The 20,279-nt window shown below is 35.4% G+C and overlaps 1 protein-coding gene across 1 annotated transcript; it reads left to right on the top strand.

Moving 5' to 3' along the window:
* The first annotated feature begins 3,284 nt into the window (after positions 1–3,284).
* LOC140142250 (kelch-like protein 15) lies at positions 3,285–20,240 on the top strand. The gene is made up of 4 exons (XM_072164218.1): positions 3,285–3,357; positions 10,185–10,837; positions 11,142–11,408; positions 19,290–20,240. Exons 2-4 carry the CDS (start codon positions 10,193–10,195, stop codon positions 20,238–20,240), a joined length of 1,863 nt encoding a protein of 620 aa, XP_072020319.1. The 5' UTR covers positions 3,285–3,357; positions 10,185–10,192.
* Positions 20,241–20,279: the final 39 nt, after the last annotated feature.

Genomic DNA, 20,279 nt, shown 5'->3' with positions numbered 1-20,279 from the left:
ACTCTCGCGGGTATATTATCTGGTCCTGAAGCTTTGTTTGTCTTGAGGTTCAGGAGAAGTTTCTCAAATCCAGGCGTAGGCCTAGTAATATTTACAGGGGGCAAATCAGGAACTGAGCCATTGCTCATATCAGGAATGCTTGACAGATCTTCCTTTGTAAAGACGGAACAGAATTGTTTATTTAATGCATCAGCTTTGTCCTTGGCACTAGAGATGGTACGCCCAGCGACCTCGAGGACAGATATACCAAACACTTTTTTGTTTCTTAGTCTTTTTAAAATTCCAGAATGGCTTTGTGTTCTCGGATTGAAGGCTAGCACCTATCACCTCCCTGACATAAGACGTATACTGCTTTCTGATCTTGCGGTCAGTACGACGCCTAATTCGCTTAAACTTTTCCCAAAGAGCTTTGCTACTTCTTTTACGAGCTTTGTTATAAAGTCGTTGTTTCTTACGAATTTCTCTCTTGGTTCCATCTGTGATCCAAGGCTGACTTAGTCTAGATAAACTCAGTTTGGAAGGAATATGCTGGTTTATGGCTGATTGCAGAGAATCTTTAAAGGATATCCACAGAGAATCAATGTCTAATTCTGCTACTCTCTCATCTGAGAGCTGATCATTGAGAACTTCCATCTCTTTAAGGATTTCAGCATAATCGCCCTTGTTAAAGAGAAAAATCTTTCCCCTTGGGCGCTTGACAAATTTGGGTTTAATACTTGCGTTGATGACAACGACATCATGGTCACTAATAACAGCTTGCACACTAAAAACTTTTGGGCAGAGTGACAAAAAATTAAAGAAAAAGTGCCCCTCTGACAAAAAAATGAAAGAGAAAATCAGGAGGGCAAAGGAAAAGAAAAAGGGCAAGGAGCCCCTTTTCTAGCAAAATTCAGGGCCAAAATAGTGTAAAATACAAAATTTTCCGCGCTACGCGCGCACATTGTAACAATAAAGCCCTTTGTTAGCCGGATAATGGGCGAAAATAGTGTAAAATACCATTTTTTGCGCGCTACGCGCGCACATCATCCAAATATGGCCCTTTTCGGGAAGCTCGAAGACACACAGTCTCTATGTATTGTATGATGCAACTGCAATTTTTTTCGTCTGTGCCCCAAAAATTTTATTTTGTCCCCCCCTGACCAAGAAAGCAGGCTACGCCCCTGTGTCTATCCTTGCGGAAAACATTGAAGTTTGGTGGAATAATTTCACCTGTGGCAATACGGTCGTTGAGCCATGATTCTGTGCCCACGATTATGTCTGGATCTTCAGAGTCAATGAGATTCTGAAAATTTGGGAGCTTACCACGTAGACTCTGACAATTTATGTTCAAAATTTTCAAAGGTTTTTGCCGTTTTGGCGGCTTTTTGGTAGACTGTTGTCTTGTACGTTTCGGGGTCTGTCTGACGGGGGTTGACGAACCAACTGGATCACTACCACTGAGATCTGAAATATTCATGGTTTCGTTGTCCAAGCTTGACAGTGATTCAAAACTGTTTGAGGTACTAAGGCTACTCAGCCTTGAACCAAAAAAGGAGGTATCATAGTTTGGGAGGGCACAACTACAACAAATCCAGGAATAAGATTCATGTTCTTCAAGAATTTTGTAAGTATTTCTGTCCATCTGCATACACTCTACGTGAAACCAACTATTGCATGTGTCACACTGAAGGCATTCCTGCCCCCATTTAGGGTGGTGCAATAATTATGTGTACCCCGGGTGAATTCTCAAAATGGTCTGCCAAAAATCGCTTGCCCCCCCCCTTTGGCCGTGCCAAAAACCTTTGCCCCCCTTTCGACGTGCCAAAAACCTTTGCCCCCCCCTTTTGATGTGCCAAAAATCTTTGCCCCCCCTTACACATGCAAGATTTTGGGGAACCCGAATTTAAAACCTTAAATTGTCTTAACATATAATGCGAGCGCAGCGAGCAGGAAATTTTCCATATTTGAACGTGTTCGTAACGTTTTCCTACGCCTTTTTAGGGCGTAATATAGAAACGGTGCCCAAAATATCTGTGCCCAAAATTGCTTGCCCCCCCTTTCGACCTGCCAAAATCGCTTGACCCCCCCTTTCGACCTGCCAAAAATGCTTGCCCCCCCCCTTTTGGCCTGCCAAAAATCTTTGCCCCCCTATAATTCACCCCGGGGTACACATAATTATTGCACCACCCCTTAGCTGCTTTACAACAAATGGCACACGGAAATTTTGTGAGAGCAATTTTGATGTCCTTACATTTCTATTCTGTCAAGGTCAGTGGGTTTTCTTGCCCTGCGGGGCCCTTTTATATTGGAACTCACTTGGAGTGTTTAGTCGTTGTATATGGGAGTCTCCGGCCTCATTCCTGCCGGCACTGCGGCCTTGATGTTTTTTTAGTTGATACTGGGCCCCCAGTATCCATAACTGGGGCTGTTTTTTTTATAGAAAATTATGTTACATTATCAAAACGTAAGCATATAGATCTACTTTTTCTAAATTAAGAATTAGTTGTCATAAATTAAGGATTGAAATGGATAGATATATTTCATAAGTAGGGGCCTACTATAGAAAGTAAATAAATATTAATGTATACATACATAAAAAGATAAAAATGCGTACATTTAAATATTCAGTACCAGGTACGCCCTATAAGTCCCAGTGCCTGTAGTGAATCAACAATCAATCAATCAATCAATCAATCAAGCAATCAATCAATCAATCAATCAATCAATCAATCGATCAATCAATCAATCGATCAACCAATTAATCAATCAATTAACAATCAATCGATTATCAATCAATCAATCAATTATCAATCAATCAATTAATCAATCAATATAATAAATAAATGTTATAATAGGCCTAGATAAATAAATAAAAATAATTGTTAATCAATTAATTAATTAATTAATTAATTAATCAAACCGGCATTTTTAAAAAGAGGATTAATTTTTTTATATAAAAGTGATTAAATTGTTAATTTTTAAATTAAAAATTAAAATTTTATCATAGAATGTACGGTAATAGCCCGGGGCCGGGGTATTAGGCCTATTTAAATACATGTAACGACTAACGAGTAAAAAGTTTTGGTTTTGTTCAAAGGAATTTGTCTACAATATATTTAGTAATTTTATATTATTTATTTTTATATTTCTAATTTGATATTTTGTAATCTTTTTATTAGAATGCCCTGGGCCTATAGAATTATTCAATTGATCAATGAAACCTGGCTCGACACCAGATCGACACGAAGTGCCCCATGACAGAACCTCATTAATATTCATAACCTGCTCTTCGTAGTGCCAACTACCACGGAAACCAACAAACAGACTCGGTTTCAGAAATAATATTTCCATCATCGGGATAATTTGATATTATTTTTTGTAGGTAGATCTTGAATTGTCCAATTAATAGTGTGATTTATGTGAATATAGACTAGTAGTTGAAAGTCAGCCATGCATGTCACAGCATGATGATGGCATGTGTGTGACAGTCAGTGAGTGTCATGTGTAGGCCTATACAAATTTGGGTAATATTAGCCTAAGGTCATGAAGATGGCTGTGTACTCGCAGACATGTATGCATGTAGTAAAAGTGCCATAACTTTGTAATTATTCACGCAAGACATAAAATTATAAAAGGTATACATTTTTATTTTTATAAAGGCAAGACATCAATGCAATAAATCTCAATATAAATACTGATTGAGTGATTTGGTGTAAAAACAATTTACAAATTATGAAGAAAATCACAAGAAAGTGAATTTTAAAGCAATATATTTGTTCGGTACATCATAACAAAAAAACACAAGCGAATCAAGCCTGCCGATACGTCTATTGTTATTATAACACTTCTCATGAATATTAATAACAATGACCTGGCTTTTCTCACCACAACATCACTTTGCACTTGAGAGAGTTGAATGGTTATTGACTAACACTCACATACACTCACCCCCACACACCGACACCGCCTGGCTAATAATTATTTGGTGCAGAAGGGACACTAAAATGAATACACGGGATCGATACACGTGAATTGCTATGCACAATTTTGATATCAGACGAAAATCTTCTGATACCGGGTTAGAAAATGATGAATATCTCCGTCATGATTTTTTCTCAAGAAACCAGATTTGGTCTCATAAACTTGGAAATACGTGTTGAACAGATATGATAGTTGCTAGAATGCGCTTTGAAAATTGGCCGTGCGCTTTGAACTCAAAATTTGACCATTTTATATTGCGTTGGTCCTGTTATGGACTACAGCGTGCAGCGTGTAGTACAGCTGCACTCACTGTAGGCAGTATAAAAGTCGATGACCATTGACCTCAATGGGGTATACAAGCTTAATCACGCACAACCAAGATCGATTACCCGGCTATTGTGAGTAGCCTTAGTTATGTCCCTCGACTAATTATTAGTTTAAAAGAGCTTTAAAGGTTTGAACCAAATGGCTAATCGTGGCTGTGGATTTAACCTACCATGGCGATTCCTGCCATGAAGATATAGGGTCGAAGACACTGTGCCCCACACACTGTGATCAAGTAACAAGTTACTACAAAGTTTGAAATAAAATGAAATAGTAAAATAAAAGTTTGAAAAAAGAATATTGAAATAATTTTAAAAGTAAACTAAATTGAAAAAATAGAATAGAATAAAAGGGAATAAAACTAAACAAAACTAAACTAAAGAATATAATAAAATAAACTGCAATATAATAACAGTTAATAAACTGCAATATAATAAATAAACATTAAATAAATAAATAAATAAATAGGGCCTAAAATGAGTTTAATTTTAGTTTATTAGAATATTAACCAACATGATTTCACTTGAGCCTTGGCCTATGATTTTTTTTAAATAAATAAATAAAACATAAAAATAATAAAAATAAATAAACGAGTTATATAAATAGGCCTAGTATAAAGAAATAAAAATAAACATTACAATTGATAATAGGCCTAAGTATAAAATAAATAATAAATGCAAAAAATGTCTAAATTTATTAAAATAAATAAATTAATAAATAATAAGTACAAAATATCTTAATTTTATTTATATGTATGTGTGCCGTGTGTGAGAGCATGCTGCCCATACGTCATCGACATGCAGAAAACATAATTCAATCGATTGCTAACAGGAAGTGAGTGTGTTGCATTAATATTCATGAGTAGTATTATAATAACAGTAGACGTATCGGCAGGCTTGATTCGCTTGTCAAAAAAACACTCTTTCCAAAAAGTTTTTTTGTTTGTTTTGTTTTTCTTAATCTTGAGGCACCATTCCAAAAACCGTTTTATTTTATAAAAATTTTTGATACCGGCTTTAATATTTTGAGATATTGACCATAACCCGTAATAAGGCATCAAAATGAACTTCGGGGGCAAGAACTTGGAAAAATTCACATTTTACCAGCTAAAACGGAGCCATTTGACCACTAGGTATTTGTGAAATCAGTGCTTACGTGGTGCTTCCATAAGGCACTTGAAACTTGATTCTGAGTTTATAGCGTCCACCGCCTGCGTAATGAATTTTGTGCCGCGTTTGAGATGTAAAATCTGAAAATAATTCATTATTTTGCAAATTACTACTAAACCTAGTACAAGGAACGATGTCCTCATTCACAAACTGATACTATCTGTCCATCGTATAAGCCTCTTACCGTACGATAATGTGGTGAAGGAATATTACACAGTCAAGAATAGGCTCCATCATCTTTTGGTTCTGATCCCTCCCAGTCTCCCAAAACATCAAAACATCAAAATCATTGTACATTTACTTACTTAAGACTGTCCTTTTTCATATAGCGCAGACAAGGTAGGGCCAAGCTAAATGGATATGGTCAAATTTTGGCAAAATATCTCTCTGTGTAATCCTATGTAAGTCCCATATCACATCGTTATCGGCGATCGAGGTTTTTTTTTCTGAAGTTTTTGGTTGGTACCCACCAGCGTCATGCATGTGACGTGACACAGCGAAAATAAGCAACCGGGAATCAGGGATCGTTAAAACATCAACAAATTTCAAAACACAGTTCAAGCAGTAAACTTATTGGCGAGCGGTCCGAATTTTGAGCCATAAGTTTACGTGGTGAACTATATACTAAACCAGAAAGAAAATTTGTTCTACAAAATTTTAAACCCCTTTTTTTGTATTTGAACCCTTCAAAAACTATATAAAGCCTTGACAACTATTAGATGAATCCATCTAAATATTTTAGCATTTTAAAAAAATATACAGGATTTTGACCCTTGCTCTATCCAATTATTTCAATTATACCTTTGGGATACCAGGGCAGACTAGAAGAGAAATCAACCTAGCCAAAATGTTTTTACCAGATTGTTGATGTTGTAAATAATTTAATTGGGAAAGACCTAGTTTTAACAAATTGGTGCCAAAAATTTATTTCATTATTTAAAATGTTCTGCATGATTGTTATTTTTGTATTTAATGAGCCAATCCCCCTCCCCATAAAATTCCCCCTATCCTCAAATGTATACGGAGAGGTTCAAGTACAAATTGGAGTGAAGAAGACTGGCATGGTATACTTCGGAATACATTTTTAAAGTTTGTTTTAAAACTTGAAAAACAAAAAGCAAGATAATTATACTTTTATAAATGTTTATGTGTGTTTGTGACATTATATTGCGACTGGCGATACGGTACCCAATTAGAATGAACAAAGGCGCATAAGCATTGGTTAAAGGCCGCTGATAATGAAACCTTAAAAATAATGAATAATGAAATAGTTGCCTCATTATGAGCTGAAAAAAATGTGACGCTAAACTCAACATCAAGTTTCAATAGCCTAAGATGAGTGTTGCGTACATGCGACTATGCGTAGCGTATCTGTGCGATAACAAATTGCGTGACTACAAAGCGCAATGCGTTGTTGCGCACGTGTACCCCGATGGTACAACAAAGATTTTCTTTCCTTTTAAATGGCGGAAACGAGTGAAATAGTGAAATAAAATCCATAAATTAGAGCAGTTGGAGTTAACAAATCTGGATTTGCTTTCCTTGTATTTATAAAAAACATAACAAAGTAAATACATTTCAAAAAAGGTCAATTTCGCGAAAGAAACAATGTCTAGAGTACACAGGTTGTGCTCTGCGACGTGATCTGAAATGGCAGACTTAATTTGTGTTGTTCTGAAACCGATGATAACCGATCACGTCGCAGAGCACAACCACATCATAGACTGGGAGGGGGCCAAAATTCTTCATCGAGAAAGTGATAAGTTCCCAAGATGGATAAGAGAGTCAATCTGGATCAGGAGGCGCAACGAGCAAGCTATGAACAATGAGGGGGGCGCAGCTTATTTTCTCAGTCATGCTTACAATCAGCTTATCCAAGAAAAAAGGTTGCGAAATGTCACTACTAATTGTGAGTACCTGGATTCTAGTAATAATATTAACAAATTAATATACCAATTTTCTCAAAAATGTTTAAAATGTTGAATACGTCACTATGTGATACGGCTGACGATTTATTCACAGATATCTGTGAATTCACAGATGACTGCATCTGTGAATACATAGATCTGATCCTGCGGCATATACTGAGGTTAGTACCGGTACCCAAAAAGGTGGTTTTGTTACATTTTGATGTGCAGCTTGGATTTCAAAACACGGTCTCTTGAGTGCGTAATGTGACTCGCCCGATTACTAAGACTCTTGCCCATACCGGTACTTCACATGTGGCATGGCTGCACTATAAAAAGCAAAAAGGAAGAAACTGGCTTACTTTTCAGTAAGATTATCAAACCATTTTTTTATGGACATACTAAATTATTTATTTAATACTTATTTAGTACTAACTTCCTTATGAACAAGTCAGAAGATTTATAGAATTCATGTTCACTAAAGGTAAAGGATAAAATTGATACCCTCAGTTTATTCATGAAATACAGGAAAATATCTACGGTTTTGTGCCGTTTTCCATGAAGCCGAAAACATGAGGTAACTATTTAGTGGGTGTACAACCCCTATTCGGTGAGGATTGACAATTTTAGATGCTAATGGCGCCCGTGTACTGCGCCGTTGTGACAAGATCGCGCTCTGAAGTTCTAAAAACTAAATCAGTCAAAAGGTCAATTTTGACACAATTGCGCAGTCTCAGTGCAACCAGAAAAAGGTTGCAAAAGTACGGCACTTTTTCCCCATATATATAGTTTTCTCAGTCGTCAATCCAGACGGTTGACGATGAGGGCAGCCATCTAACCATTGCATAAAATAGACGCGAAAACGAATGCAACCCGCAATCATCGCATAAATACATGCGCAAACAGTAATGTTTTAGCTATACGCAATAACTTAGAAACTTATTTTTTGGACCCTGGATATATATTTTAGGCTGTTTTTGCTCATTTTTGGACTTTAATCACTTTAGATTGAAAAAAAATGTGGTGCATGCAGCATAACTTGGTGTATGATTTGCTTTTCAAGAATGCTACGATATTTGCAAATGCATTCACCACTGTTCGAGTTTTTATCACAAAACGTTTACCAACTCAGTAATTTAATAGATTAAGCTTATACCATCCCTGAAAGTTTGGTAAAAAAGCACCTTGTGGGCTAATAAAATCAAAAACTGGCAAAATTTAGGGAATTTTCAAAAACTAAAGAAAAACATAAGAATTGTTACAATTCTTATAAGACTCTTAAGGGCTGGGGTATGAACGTTTGGACAGTATTTATTTTGGGACATTAGAGCACATCAGACATATCGAATTGCATTCTGAATACGAAGAATGTCATTCTGATATCAAATAATTTTGAATTTTTGAAATTCGCAATTTAATACACATTTTATGGCAAATCATTAAAAATTGATATTTTTGATATTTAACAGTACTTGAAGTAAACTTTATAAATCTGATGATTTATACTTAAAGTGTATGTAGGTGGGTTGAAAAGCCGACGATCAATTGAAAATTTTGACCTTTCGTATTGAAGATATGGATTATTTTCCCAAAACACCAAAAAAAATTAGGTCTTTTTGGGAAAAAATCCATATCTTCAATATGAAAGGTCAAAATTTTCAATTGACCGTCGGCTTTTCCTCCCTGCTACATACACTTTAAGAATATATCATTAGATTTATATAATTTACTTCGAGGACTGTTATATATCAAAAATTCGAAAAATATCAAATTTTTATAATTTGTCATAAAATTTGTATTATATTGTGATTTTCAAAAATGAAAATTATTTGATATCAGAAAGACATGCTTCGTATTCAGAATACAATTCGATAGGTCTAAGGTGCTCTCATGTGCCACAAAAAATACTATCGAAACGCAATAAACGCTCATTTTAGATCCCTTAAAATAGGTGGGAAAATACTTTTCTTTGTTACATATACATGTATATATGTATGATTAAAGATTTAAGGTGGTACTTCACCCCTTGATAAGTTTGTGAGTATTTTTGCATTTTTCTCAAAACATTTATAAATAACACACTGGTAACAAAAGTTATGTATATTATAGGGGCAAGGAATCCAGTTACTACACTGGAATTCCAGTGACTCAAGACAAGTGATATGTTATTTACGATAAGAAAAGAGCACAGTGTGTTCCAATATCTGTGAAAAAAGGTACCGCTAGAATATACCTCATTTCTTAACATTGACCACTTGTCTTGAATCACTGAAATTTCAGTGAAGTGCCCTATAATACACACAACTTTTGTTACCAGTGTGTAGTTATTTTTTGAGAAAAATGTAAAATTAGTCACAAAATTTATCAGGGGGTGTAGTACCACTTTAAATGAATAGACCTGATTGATTAGACACAGGAGATATTTTCCTGCAAGGGTGTTGTATCCAAGGCAGCTACCTTAACTTGGTAGAACTTAGGAAAAACTGCCGCTCATAAAAATATGGCGTCTACGTTGAAACCATTGTCCAATGTAATTGCTTTTTGGACTCAAGATAGAGGAAAAAATGATGATTGATCACATGTGAGTTTCTAAGGAATCGCATACATGTACATGTATGTATAGGTCCCCTGTGCGCTGTTATAAAGTTTCAGGCCGCGCAAGGCATGAAATTCCCATTCAATTATTACCTGTATGTAGTACCAGTAATTATAACTTGTTCATACAAGTATTAAAAAATCTCAAATTCAGGGTTGGACAAAAGTTACTCGGCCTTAATACAAAACTTTATTTTGATAGCTGTTTTAACATTTATGTTAATTTTAGATGACAAAATGCAGAACAACAATGCCGCAGACCAAGACCCTGGTGTACCAAGACCAATGGAGAACAACATGATATTCATCACGAATAAGTCGACTATTCATCATCTAAATAAAGTATGTGAGGGTCTTCACAGACTTCAACAAAACGGAACTTTCTGTGACATCACTATAAAGGTGGGAGATGCATCATTTGAAGCTCATAAAGCCGTCCTTGCCTCAAGCAGCGACTTCTTCAACACCATGTTTACATCAGGATTTCAAGAAAGCCATGCATTAGAAGCTACCATCACAGGCAAACCAGAGGCCTTTCAGATTCTGCTAGATTTCTCATATTCAGGCAAACTGAATTTTTCTTCCAGTGAGATCACCACCATCATGAATGTCTTCAAACTGGCACATTATCTCCAGTTTAACGAAGTTGTTACAAAATGCCACGATACTTTACTGGAAAATTTCCATCGTTGCAATATGAAAGAAGTGTTACAAATGATGTCCGAAAGCGATGTATTTGAGCTGCCCAAGTTGAAGATCAGAGGTAGACAGTATCTGGCTGAGAACTTTGATGGCTCTGATGATTTTCTTCAATGTATGACAAGTGAATTGATTGTGGAAACAATGGGCCACAAGGACTTCAATGTTATGGATGAGAAGAAGGTAAGAGATCAGATGTCTTTTGAATATTCATTGGGGTACTGGAAGTCAAACCTATTGACAGAGCTAGGGGAGAGGGGCTTGTACACTGGGCACCATTTGGAATGGGGGGAAGTGAATCATTTTCAACATGACATTGACCTGTGTCACAGAACAGAATTAAAGCATTCTGAAACAATTATCATATTGGCAAAGAAAAAAATGTTTAATTTGAATTAATCAATTTGATTATAGACTGGAATGGTAGAGTGCTTTATCAAAATACTTGCATACTTAATTGATTGATAATTAAAATTTCACTTTACAGGTGTTTGACATCATAGTTGCATGGCTCAAGCATGACTGGGAAGGTCGCAAAGAGTTTGCACCAGTACTGTTTCAAAGCATCCATCTTGGAGCTGTTCCATCTGGCCACATTACTGTGACTTTTCTCGAGTCACCAGAGTTAAATTCCATCCCAGAATGTCGGCAGATGGTTGTAAGAGTGATGCAACTACTTGATAACAAGAAGCCAGATGATATACCTCTGAGCATATCACATCCTGCTTTATTTCAAACCAGGACAACAGTTACGGTAAGTTTACTATCAGTGGCTGTAGCCCGGTTTACCGGTTTTACGGAAGGAGGGATTGGGGCACAGTGTCAACACCCTGTATTATAAATATTTTTTCCATACAGCTCCATACTCCGTTGGTGAGCGACGGGCAATTGGTATTTCACCGAATAAGAAAAGGAGTCCTATCTGATTGGCTAGAAATCGATCGCTAGATCGCTCAGTGGTAAAGTACAAACTCAACATGAATTAAATTATTCTATTATTGACAGTAATGACACAGATAAAGAAAGTTTACAATATGCATTGTGTTATAGACTTGTGATAATAATATTCTATACAAGCACCTGGATCTTAGCTGAATGGGCTAAACGTGTTCCTTTATAGTAATTGTAATTCTCAAAATTAAATATATCACAATTTTTATGACCGATTTAAAAATCATTACGGATAAAATGCAGTAAAATATATCCACAGCAAACAGCAATGGCTGCTAATTTAGTGTAATGCATTTCAAGTTTGTATTGGAAACAAAACCTGGGTTTTACCTGACAACAAATCAAATTTTCTTGTTAGCAACATCATATGGGGTACTAGAGCATGCGCAAATCGTAATAATGTGTAGAATAGAAACTCTGTGGTATCTCATATGATAGTCATATGGTGTAAATGGTATGCTTAGCCCCGGGGCTTAGCCTGAGTCGCTCGGCCTATCTCGAACAAAATCGCCATGCGTAGCTGTTGAAAAACGAGAGGATTCAACATACTATCACGGCAATTTTTGACACGAAGTATATAGGGATGGTGACGCTGTGTGGGGGGCACTAACTTGCGAATGTACAGACAGTAATATTTTTTGCTGACCGAAATTGTGAAATTGACCGAAATTTGTTTCCCAGCATGCTCAAGAATGTAAAAAGTGGGGGAGGGGAGGGGAGAGGTAATCCCACACTATGCCACTGCAGAGTTGGCACAATTCAATTGATTTAAAATCGCGATTTAAATCAATTGATTTTTGTTTTTCAATCACTGATTGAACTTTTGGATACATACAAAGTTTTTTCTTTGAAATTTTCACTGTATGTAAAAACACATTTTGATTTTTATTGGTTAATACCTGATAGGATTGCGCATTATGTGATGTAACCAAGCAAAATAAGTTGGATGTCAGGAATATTGATTTTGAGATATTCAATAATAGTATTCAACTTCCTTTGTATTTCATTGTTCTGATATGAGCAACACTATAAATAGAAAGTCTGTAAGTCTAAGGGCCTATGCAATAATTACGAGGGGGTACATTTTCAAATGGCTCACCAAATATTGCTTGCCCCCCCTCACGCCCTACCCAAAATTGCTTGCCCCTCTCGCCCTGTCAAAAATCTTTGTTCCCCTTGCACATGCCAAATTTTTGGGTTTCCAAAAATGGTCTAATTAACATAATTATGATGCAAGCGTAGCGAGCAGGAAATTTTGCATATTTTATTTGAACTAAGTGTTTTCCTAAGCCTTTTTAGAGCGTATTATTTAAAAGGTGCCCCGTAAATGTGTGGCAAAAATTGCTTGCCCCCCCCCCCCTCGGCCAGCCAAAATTTTTTATCGACATCAGACTCATTTAGCTTGATTGCATCACATATCTCTAGCATTGTACTGGTCTCTTTTGACTTGGGGTAGCAGTTCTTGGAATACTCAGAGAAATTGATTAAAAAAATTTTAAATCTGATTTTAAATCAAATTAATGGGTTTTTTTTAATAGAAAAAAATCGCCAACTGTACTGTATTTTCTTAGAAATCACAGTTTAAAGGAAAATTATAAAAGTTGCATGAGATGGGCCCAGGGCTGAATTTTTTCCAACATTGTGATTTATATAATGCTGCAGACCTTATTAAAATTCCCTGCAACAAAATTCCCGGGCAAAATTCTTGGGTAGAACACTGCGGGGCAAAGATTATCTTCACCCTGATCTGGGATTTGCCTCATTGCCTGCCCCATCTAACACCAGTGTAGTGCATTATCTGTGCAAAGACGAGTTTAACACAATGCGATGAGTATTAATAACAGATTGGCCAACATCCTTCCCCGCTCCCCTATTGCAATGTTGATTTGGACAAAATCTTCATCATTTCTACATTACAGTCTCTCAACATTGAAAAATGGGGGGGAGTCAGGAAGGGTATGCTGAGTATGCATTTGCAACTATTATACAAATATCGCACATGTAGCTCCGATTGCATGCTTTTAACGCTGGTGTGGCAATGAATTTCCGTCAAGGTTGTAGCAACATAAAATGACATATTTTGAAAAGTGTACATCGTCATATTTTAAAAAGTGTACTTGTACATGGTACAAAAAAACTACAAACAAAACTTGGATGTCTATTTAAAGCTTATTTTAAATGAATAAATCTTTTCAACCATATGGAAAACTCAAAAAGCCAAAGTATGGTTAGTTTGGCTATATATGAAGAGCTTTGTTACAAAACCCCTTACATCCACTTTTGACTTTTTGTGCAAGTATTACTTGTTCGATTTGATTCAATTTGGGTTTGGATAAAGTGTTGATGAATAGAAACTAAAAGAATAGGTTTGGTACAATTTTCAAGCCTTCCTATTTATTTCATTATTATGTTTTGACGGATCCAAGTGTGTGAAAATATTGGATCCAACACATAATAATGATAAAATTGGATGCTTTACGCCCAATATTTATTGGTCTCGCTATGAGTTGTAAAATATTGGACTCGACTACGTCTCGTCCAATATTTTAAAACTCATAGCTCGACCAATAAATATGGGCTCAACCGATCCTATTTTATATCATTATTTCCTTTATATCGCACCTTTTGTGGATGTAAGGGGTTTTGCAACAAAACAAATTAACCCCTTTTCTAGAAACCACATTTGCAATCAAATTTGAGCCCATTTGTTTGCACTACATTATGTAACTTGACTAATGCTTTGAAAATCAAAAAGAAAAATTGAAATATCTCATTTACTTTTTTAATTATGAATTTTTAATTAAATTCGGAAAAATTGCATTTTTGGGTATTTCCGAAGCTACACCTTTTGTTAATTAAAATGATTTTTTCAAACATAGTGACCCAAAAACAATTCCTTTTGGTTTTAATAGGTAAACAACATTCCAAGCTATCATTATACATCAAAAAAATAAAAACAAAACAATTCTATATTCATTCTAAGTTCAGATTTCCGGAAATTCCCTAAGAAATATGCGATATCTCCGGAAGGGAAGGTAGTATGAAGGTCAAACCACCACCAAAATGTGTATGTTTACCCACACTATAATATTATGCCAATAACTCAATTTCACAAAAAGTGGATATAAGGGGTTTTGAAACAAAGCTCTTCATATGTGCCCCTGATCCAGTCCACTCAGGCTTAAGTCATATTTGGTCAAAATTGAGCTGTTATCAGATTCATTAAAAGTAACAAATCAGTCCAACCCCATGTATAAGGTCATTTTCACAGTAAAGGGTGTAACTTTTGATTTTTAGAGTCAAAATTTCAAACCACTTATATATGTTTCTGTTTACTGAAATCATGCATAGAAGCAACTTAAATTCCAATAAAATAATGTTTCAAGGCTTAAACCTTTTGATTTCTAATAAAAAATTTGACATTTCCATAACATTTTGGTTAAAATCTAAGAAAAAATGTATTTTACATAACGTCAGAAAACTATGACAAGAAAGCTGTAATACGTGTGAAATCCCATTCCAAAGTAAGTCAACAGATATAAGTTAAATTTTATACCATGTTTTGCTATGTTTGTAATTGCAGTTTTGAAAATTTTTAACATCAAGTGTCATTTACAATGGAAATTTCCAAACCTGAAACATATTTTTTAAGTTTTAATTGGGTTCCTAAAATAATTTGAATGTCTAACTTCATGTACAAATACTACTTGATGAAAGGAACCTCCCAGCCAAGTTTCACAGAAATTGGAGTTATTTTTAGAATTGGCAATTCAAGCGATTTGTGTTTCGGAGGCTTCAGTTAACAACACAGGTGATCATAAAAGTAAAATATTTGGCTAACTACTACAAGTTGACATAAAAAAATAGGTAAAAAATATCACAATTACCAATTTTCATGCTTTGCTTCTAAGTATTGAATTTCAGTTGTGACAAAAATTAAATTATCACAGCAAGTCATTTTTTTGTTTCGGAGGCTTCATGTTAACAATGGCTAAACACTGCAAAAGTGGTTTTTTTGAAAACAACACTGTTGGGATCATCTAAGCTGTTATTTTCTTGTGTGTATTGAATCAATGATTCTATGCGGCAGATATTGTAGATTTATAGCATGTTAACTTTTTCACCCATTTGTTAAGTATGGTGTTTTTTCATGTGAAGCCTCCGAAACAGGCTTTTTGGGTATCAGTATATTTTTCAAACATTAACCATAATATCAAAATTTTTTTTAATTTATGACATTCTGCACATATCAAGTAACGATTACAATGCAGATATCAGTATGAAACACCAATTTAGATATGCATAGATGATAATTAATCTTATTGTTGTTTCGGAGGCTTCATTTGTTTCGGAGGCTTCAATTGTTAACGGAAAGTTTGTATTGGGTCCCATTTTCAAACGGTGATATATATCTCCACGCTTTAAAAACAAGTCACTTGAGGATCTACTTTGCTACATTTTGATAAATAGATTGGATGAGCTCTTTTATTTATATTTGCACAAGCTTGCTGAACAGTTTGTTAAAAAAAAAAAAAAAAAGTTAACGGAAAAACGGCTCTTTGAAGTCAAGATTTTATAAAAATTTTAAAAGCTTGCAAATCGACTAATTTTTGTTACCCATTTTAAGTTAAGATAACAACTGTTATGAATCAAGAAGAAGTGAAGAAATAACCAAGAATTATGAACCAAAGCTACACCCACAAAGTTTGTTAACATTTGTTAACGGAAAATGAAGCCTCCGAAACGACAAATATCGAAGTCCCGTTCTCAAAAATACAGGGCTGTTCACAATTAAATCTAATGTGGCAGTGTTTACTGAACATATGACTGTACTTTCAAAAAAAGAAAAAATATCCATGAACTAACTGAAGAAAACACAGGGTTTTACAAAAATGTTACTGTTTTTTATAGTTTTTCAAAATGGCAATATTAGGTACAATTAAGCCTGCTAAAACTGAACGCAGTAACTCCCAAAGCTGATTATGCTACCCAAGGTAGCTGCTAACTAAATGACTTATGTGGCCAAAAATCATGGAATTCTGTGGCTTTATTAGAATACTACGGATTAAAATGTTAAAAATCCAAAGTTACACCCTTTACCGTGAAAATGACCATAACTGATTTGGTTTCAAATTAAAGTTACAACATTTTTACATGTTCAAAGTTTAACTATGACTAACTATAACCCCAACCTATTTCAGGCTATATCTTAGTTTTGTTTTTTTAAAAAGGTAGGCCTATTTAACCTTTTTTTATGATATTTTCTTGTACAGCTTGTTTGTACTTTTAAATAATTTGTGTGTTCTTGCTTTCATGTATTTTGCTTTGTAAAGCGCTTAGTGAACTTGCTTTTGTTGTTAGGTGCTCATAAATATTCTTTTTATAATTTTATTATTATTTAAAATTATTATTATTGTATTTGTCGACATTACCCTGAGTGGACTAATCGGGTTTGTAGCCAGAGATACATGTAGTGCAATCTATGCATGGCTTCAATTGCCATGGAGTAAACTGGTCAAACGAAGTAAGTAAGTGTTGTACAGTGTGGGCCAAAAACAACTTTACCCAATTTAAGGTGGCTGTGTACTCTCAGACATGCATGTAGTAAAAGTGCAATAACTTTGTAATTATTCGCGCAAAACATATAAAAGTATACATTTTTATGAAGGCAAGACATCAATAAATCTTAATATAAATACAGATTTGGGGTAAAAACAACAATTTTGAAGAAAATCACAAAAATTGAGTTTTTGGCAATATTTGTTAGGTACATCATAACAAAAAAACACTCTTTCCAAAATATTTTATTTTGTTTTTAGCTCAATCTTGAGGCTCCATTCCAAAAACGGTTTTTTTTATTTTTTTGATATTGGCCTTATTTTTTGAGATATTTACCATATAAGGCATCAAAATGAACTTTTTAAAATTCAAAAACGCCTATTTGCACAAAATGATGCCCAAAATCGGAAATAGACCAAAATATAAAAAATGAGAAAACCGTTTCTTGAGTCGATCATGCTTTTTACGATGATCATATTTGCTTACCTATAGATGCTGTATTTATTGAGTTATCGTGTACCTAAATCGTCATTTTACCGAGAAAATGAACATTGAAATAATGGCCGTTGAAGTTTAAAGTGGTCACATTTTGCACTTTCATCGAATCTCACAGGAGAATGCGACAGTTTTCGTTTTTGTAACTTATATTACGTGAACATCAGGTAAATCCACAGCCCCTTGAGAAGTTTGAGCAAAATCCATTCATAACTTGACATTTAAATCGGGGCAAGAACTTGAAAAACCCACATTTTATCAGCTAAAACGGAGCCATTTGACCACTAGGTTTTTGTGAAATCAGTGCTTCCGTGGTGTTTCCATAAGATGCGCCGCGCATGCAGATAAGCGTCGCGTATGCGTCGCGTATTTGTGCGTTAACAAATTGCGAGATACGCAACGCGATGAGTTGTTGCGCGCGTGTACCTTGCTGGTACAACAAAGATTTTCTTTCCTTTTCAATTTCAAACACGAGTGGAATAGTGAAATAAAATCCTTAAAATATTGCAGTTGGAGTTTACAAATCTGGATTTTCATTCCTTGTATTTATAAAAAACATAACAAGGTACAAACATATCATAAAAACTCAATTTTGAGAAAGAAACAATGGCTAGAGTACACAGCCGCGTTAAAAGGCTCGTATCTCAACATTGAAAAGTCTGCTGCAAATTGTTTTTACATATTCGTAAAGAACATCTTCTTTAAAGTATTTGGTGAAAAAACTATTCAAAAATGTATTAAATTAAAACGTGACGCAAGTTTTAAATCAAAGAGTCAAAATTAGCTTTGTCCATGCGAAGGCCTACTAGCTGTCGCGTCGCATCACTTGCAATGGCGAGTTCGATAAAGAATGAGAACCACTCAGTATACGCACAAATTTGTTTAGCAATTTTATATTTATAACACAATCAAATAAATCAAACATGAACAATTTAAATGTCAAGCTGTGATATTTCGTCATGATATGCAGCTTTCACGCTGCAAAGCCGGGCTGCAAAGATAAACAAAATTTTTTTTTGTCATTATGAAATGTTATCTACAAGAAAGTTTGAAGTTACTGAACTTATTGCGTTCGTGGTATGTGCGGCAAATCGTTGCGTCGACAACCATGACAACTGACTCTGGGGTTAGCTGCAAGTTCCCTTTGAACCGCTGCAATATTTGTAGCTGAACGACCAGTTCTTGCTTTGCATCTATTCATCACACTTCCGAGGTTGTGAAAGTTGTTCGTATGTAGAGTTATGGTAGGTTTCGGTGGGATCTTACCTTCGGGAAACAAATCCGAAATTGACGCTGCACTACCAAAAAGCTTTCTGTTCTTAATTAAGTTTACCTCTGCCATAAAAGTCATCTCTTATCTTGATACCTTGCAAACCTATTTAGAAATAAGCCACACAGTCACAAAATGCACGAAGGCCTATTTAAAATTGAAAACTTGTGCCAGATAAAACATACTTTTAGAAATATATATACATTTAGAATATGTAACAATATTATGAATAGCTCTTCTACAATTCGAGCAACCACCCTCTGAAATTGGGTAAAGTTGTTTTTGGTCCACACTGTATTTTAAGTTTAACTCATTTTATTCCTGTTTTTTTTTCCTTTCTTTCTTTTCAAACTATTGTAGGCGATCCTTAATGTTGGTAATGGGGCTTTCTTTGATAACAAAGAAAACTGCTGGAAGAATTTATCCAAATATCCGAAATTGCCAAGAAAGGGGTGTACAAATAGAGCCGATAGCTGTGTAGTTGCAAATCATCGACTGTATGTAGCCCGTGGCTGCACATCAGGAATCCAATCCGGACATTTGCATGGAATTCCCAATTTTGTGTCCTTAGATGTGGTAAATAAAAGGTGGAAATCACTGGCCCCCATGACACAGAGGCGAGGTAGGTGTTGTTTGGTACCACTCGGTGATGACCACATCTATGCCATTGGTGGGGTTTGTGGAGCGGAGGATGATAGCAAAAAAAAATGTGAGGTGTACTCCATCAGAGAAGATAGATGGCATGAGATATCACCCATGCCTCATCCAGTATGTAGGGTGTGGCCAAATTCTGCTGTTGCTTATGAAGGCAAGATTCTCGTTTATGGTGAAAGTGAACCACGTAATGGTACCGATAATAGTGTTATTTTACATTTCAATATGATGATGTATGATCCTGCCATCAATATATGGTTTCATCTTGCTAATTACAATTACACATCACAAGGTCCCCACGGCACAGGATTGGTCGTTCAGAATGGAAAATGCTACCGAGTTATGGGTGGTAGTCACCAAACTTTCATCCTGCACGAGGTGATAATTGATCACAACAACATGAGCTGTACAAGTGATCATGCAGCTCAAATGCAGTTGCAAGATACAACACGTATACCAATAATGTTGAGCGCGCGAGCCTTTCATATTGATCAAAATATGTATGTGCTATGTGGAGGTGGGTATCACAAGCAAGACATAGAAGGCCCAGCAGCTGATTGGTTAGAGACTCAGCTACCGCGTTTGTGTTGCACTCCGGTACAAATGTTCGCTGAATGTGACACCACTTTTACATTTGACAAAGCTTTGTTGATGTGAAAGATGTTTTCATCTGTTAATAAGGGATAGTTTCTTTTA

The sequence above is a fragment of the Amphiura filiformis genome, chromosome 20, assembly GCF_039555335.1.
Source record: "Amphiura filiformis chromosome 20, Afil_fr2py, whole genome shotgun sequence".
Classification (NCBI taxonomy): Eukaryota; Metazoa; Echinodermata; class Ophiuroidea; order Amphilepidida; family Amphiuridae; genus Amphiura; species Amphiura filiformis.
Note: the sequence above shows the minus strand (reverse complement) of the source record. Positions and strands in the feature narration are given on the sequence as shown.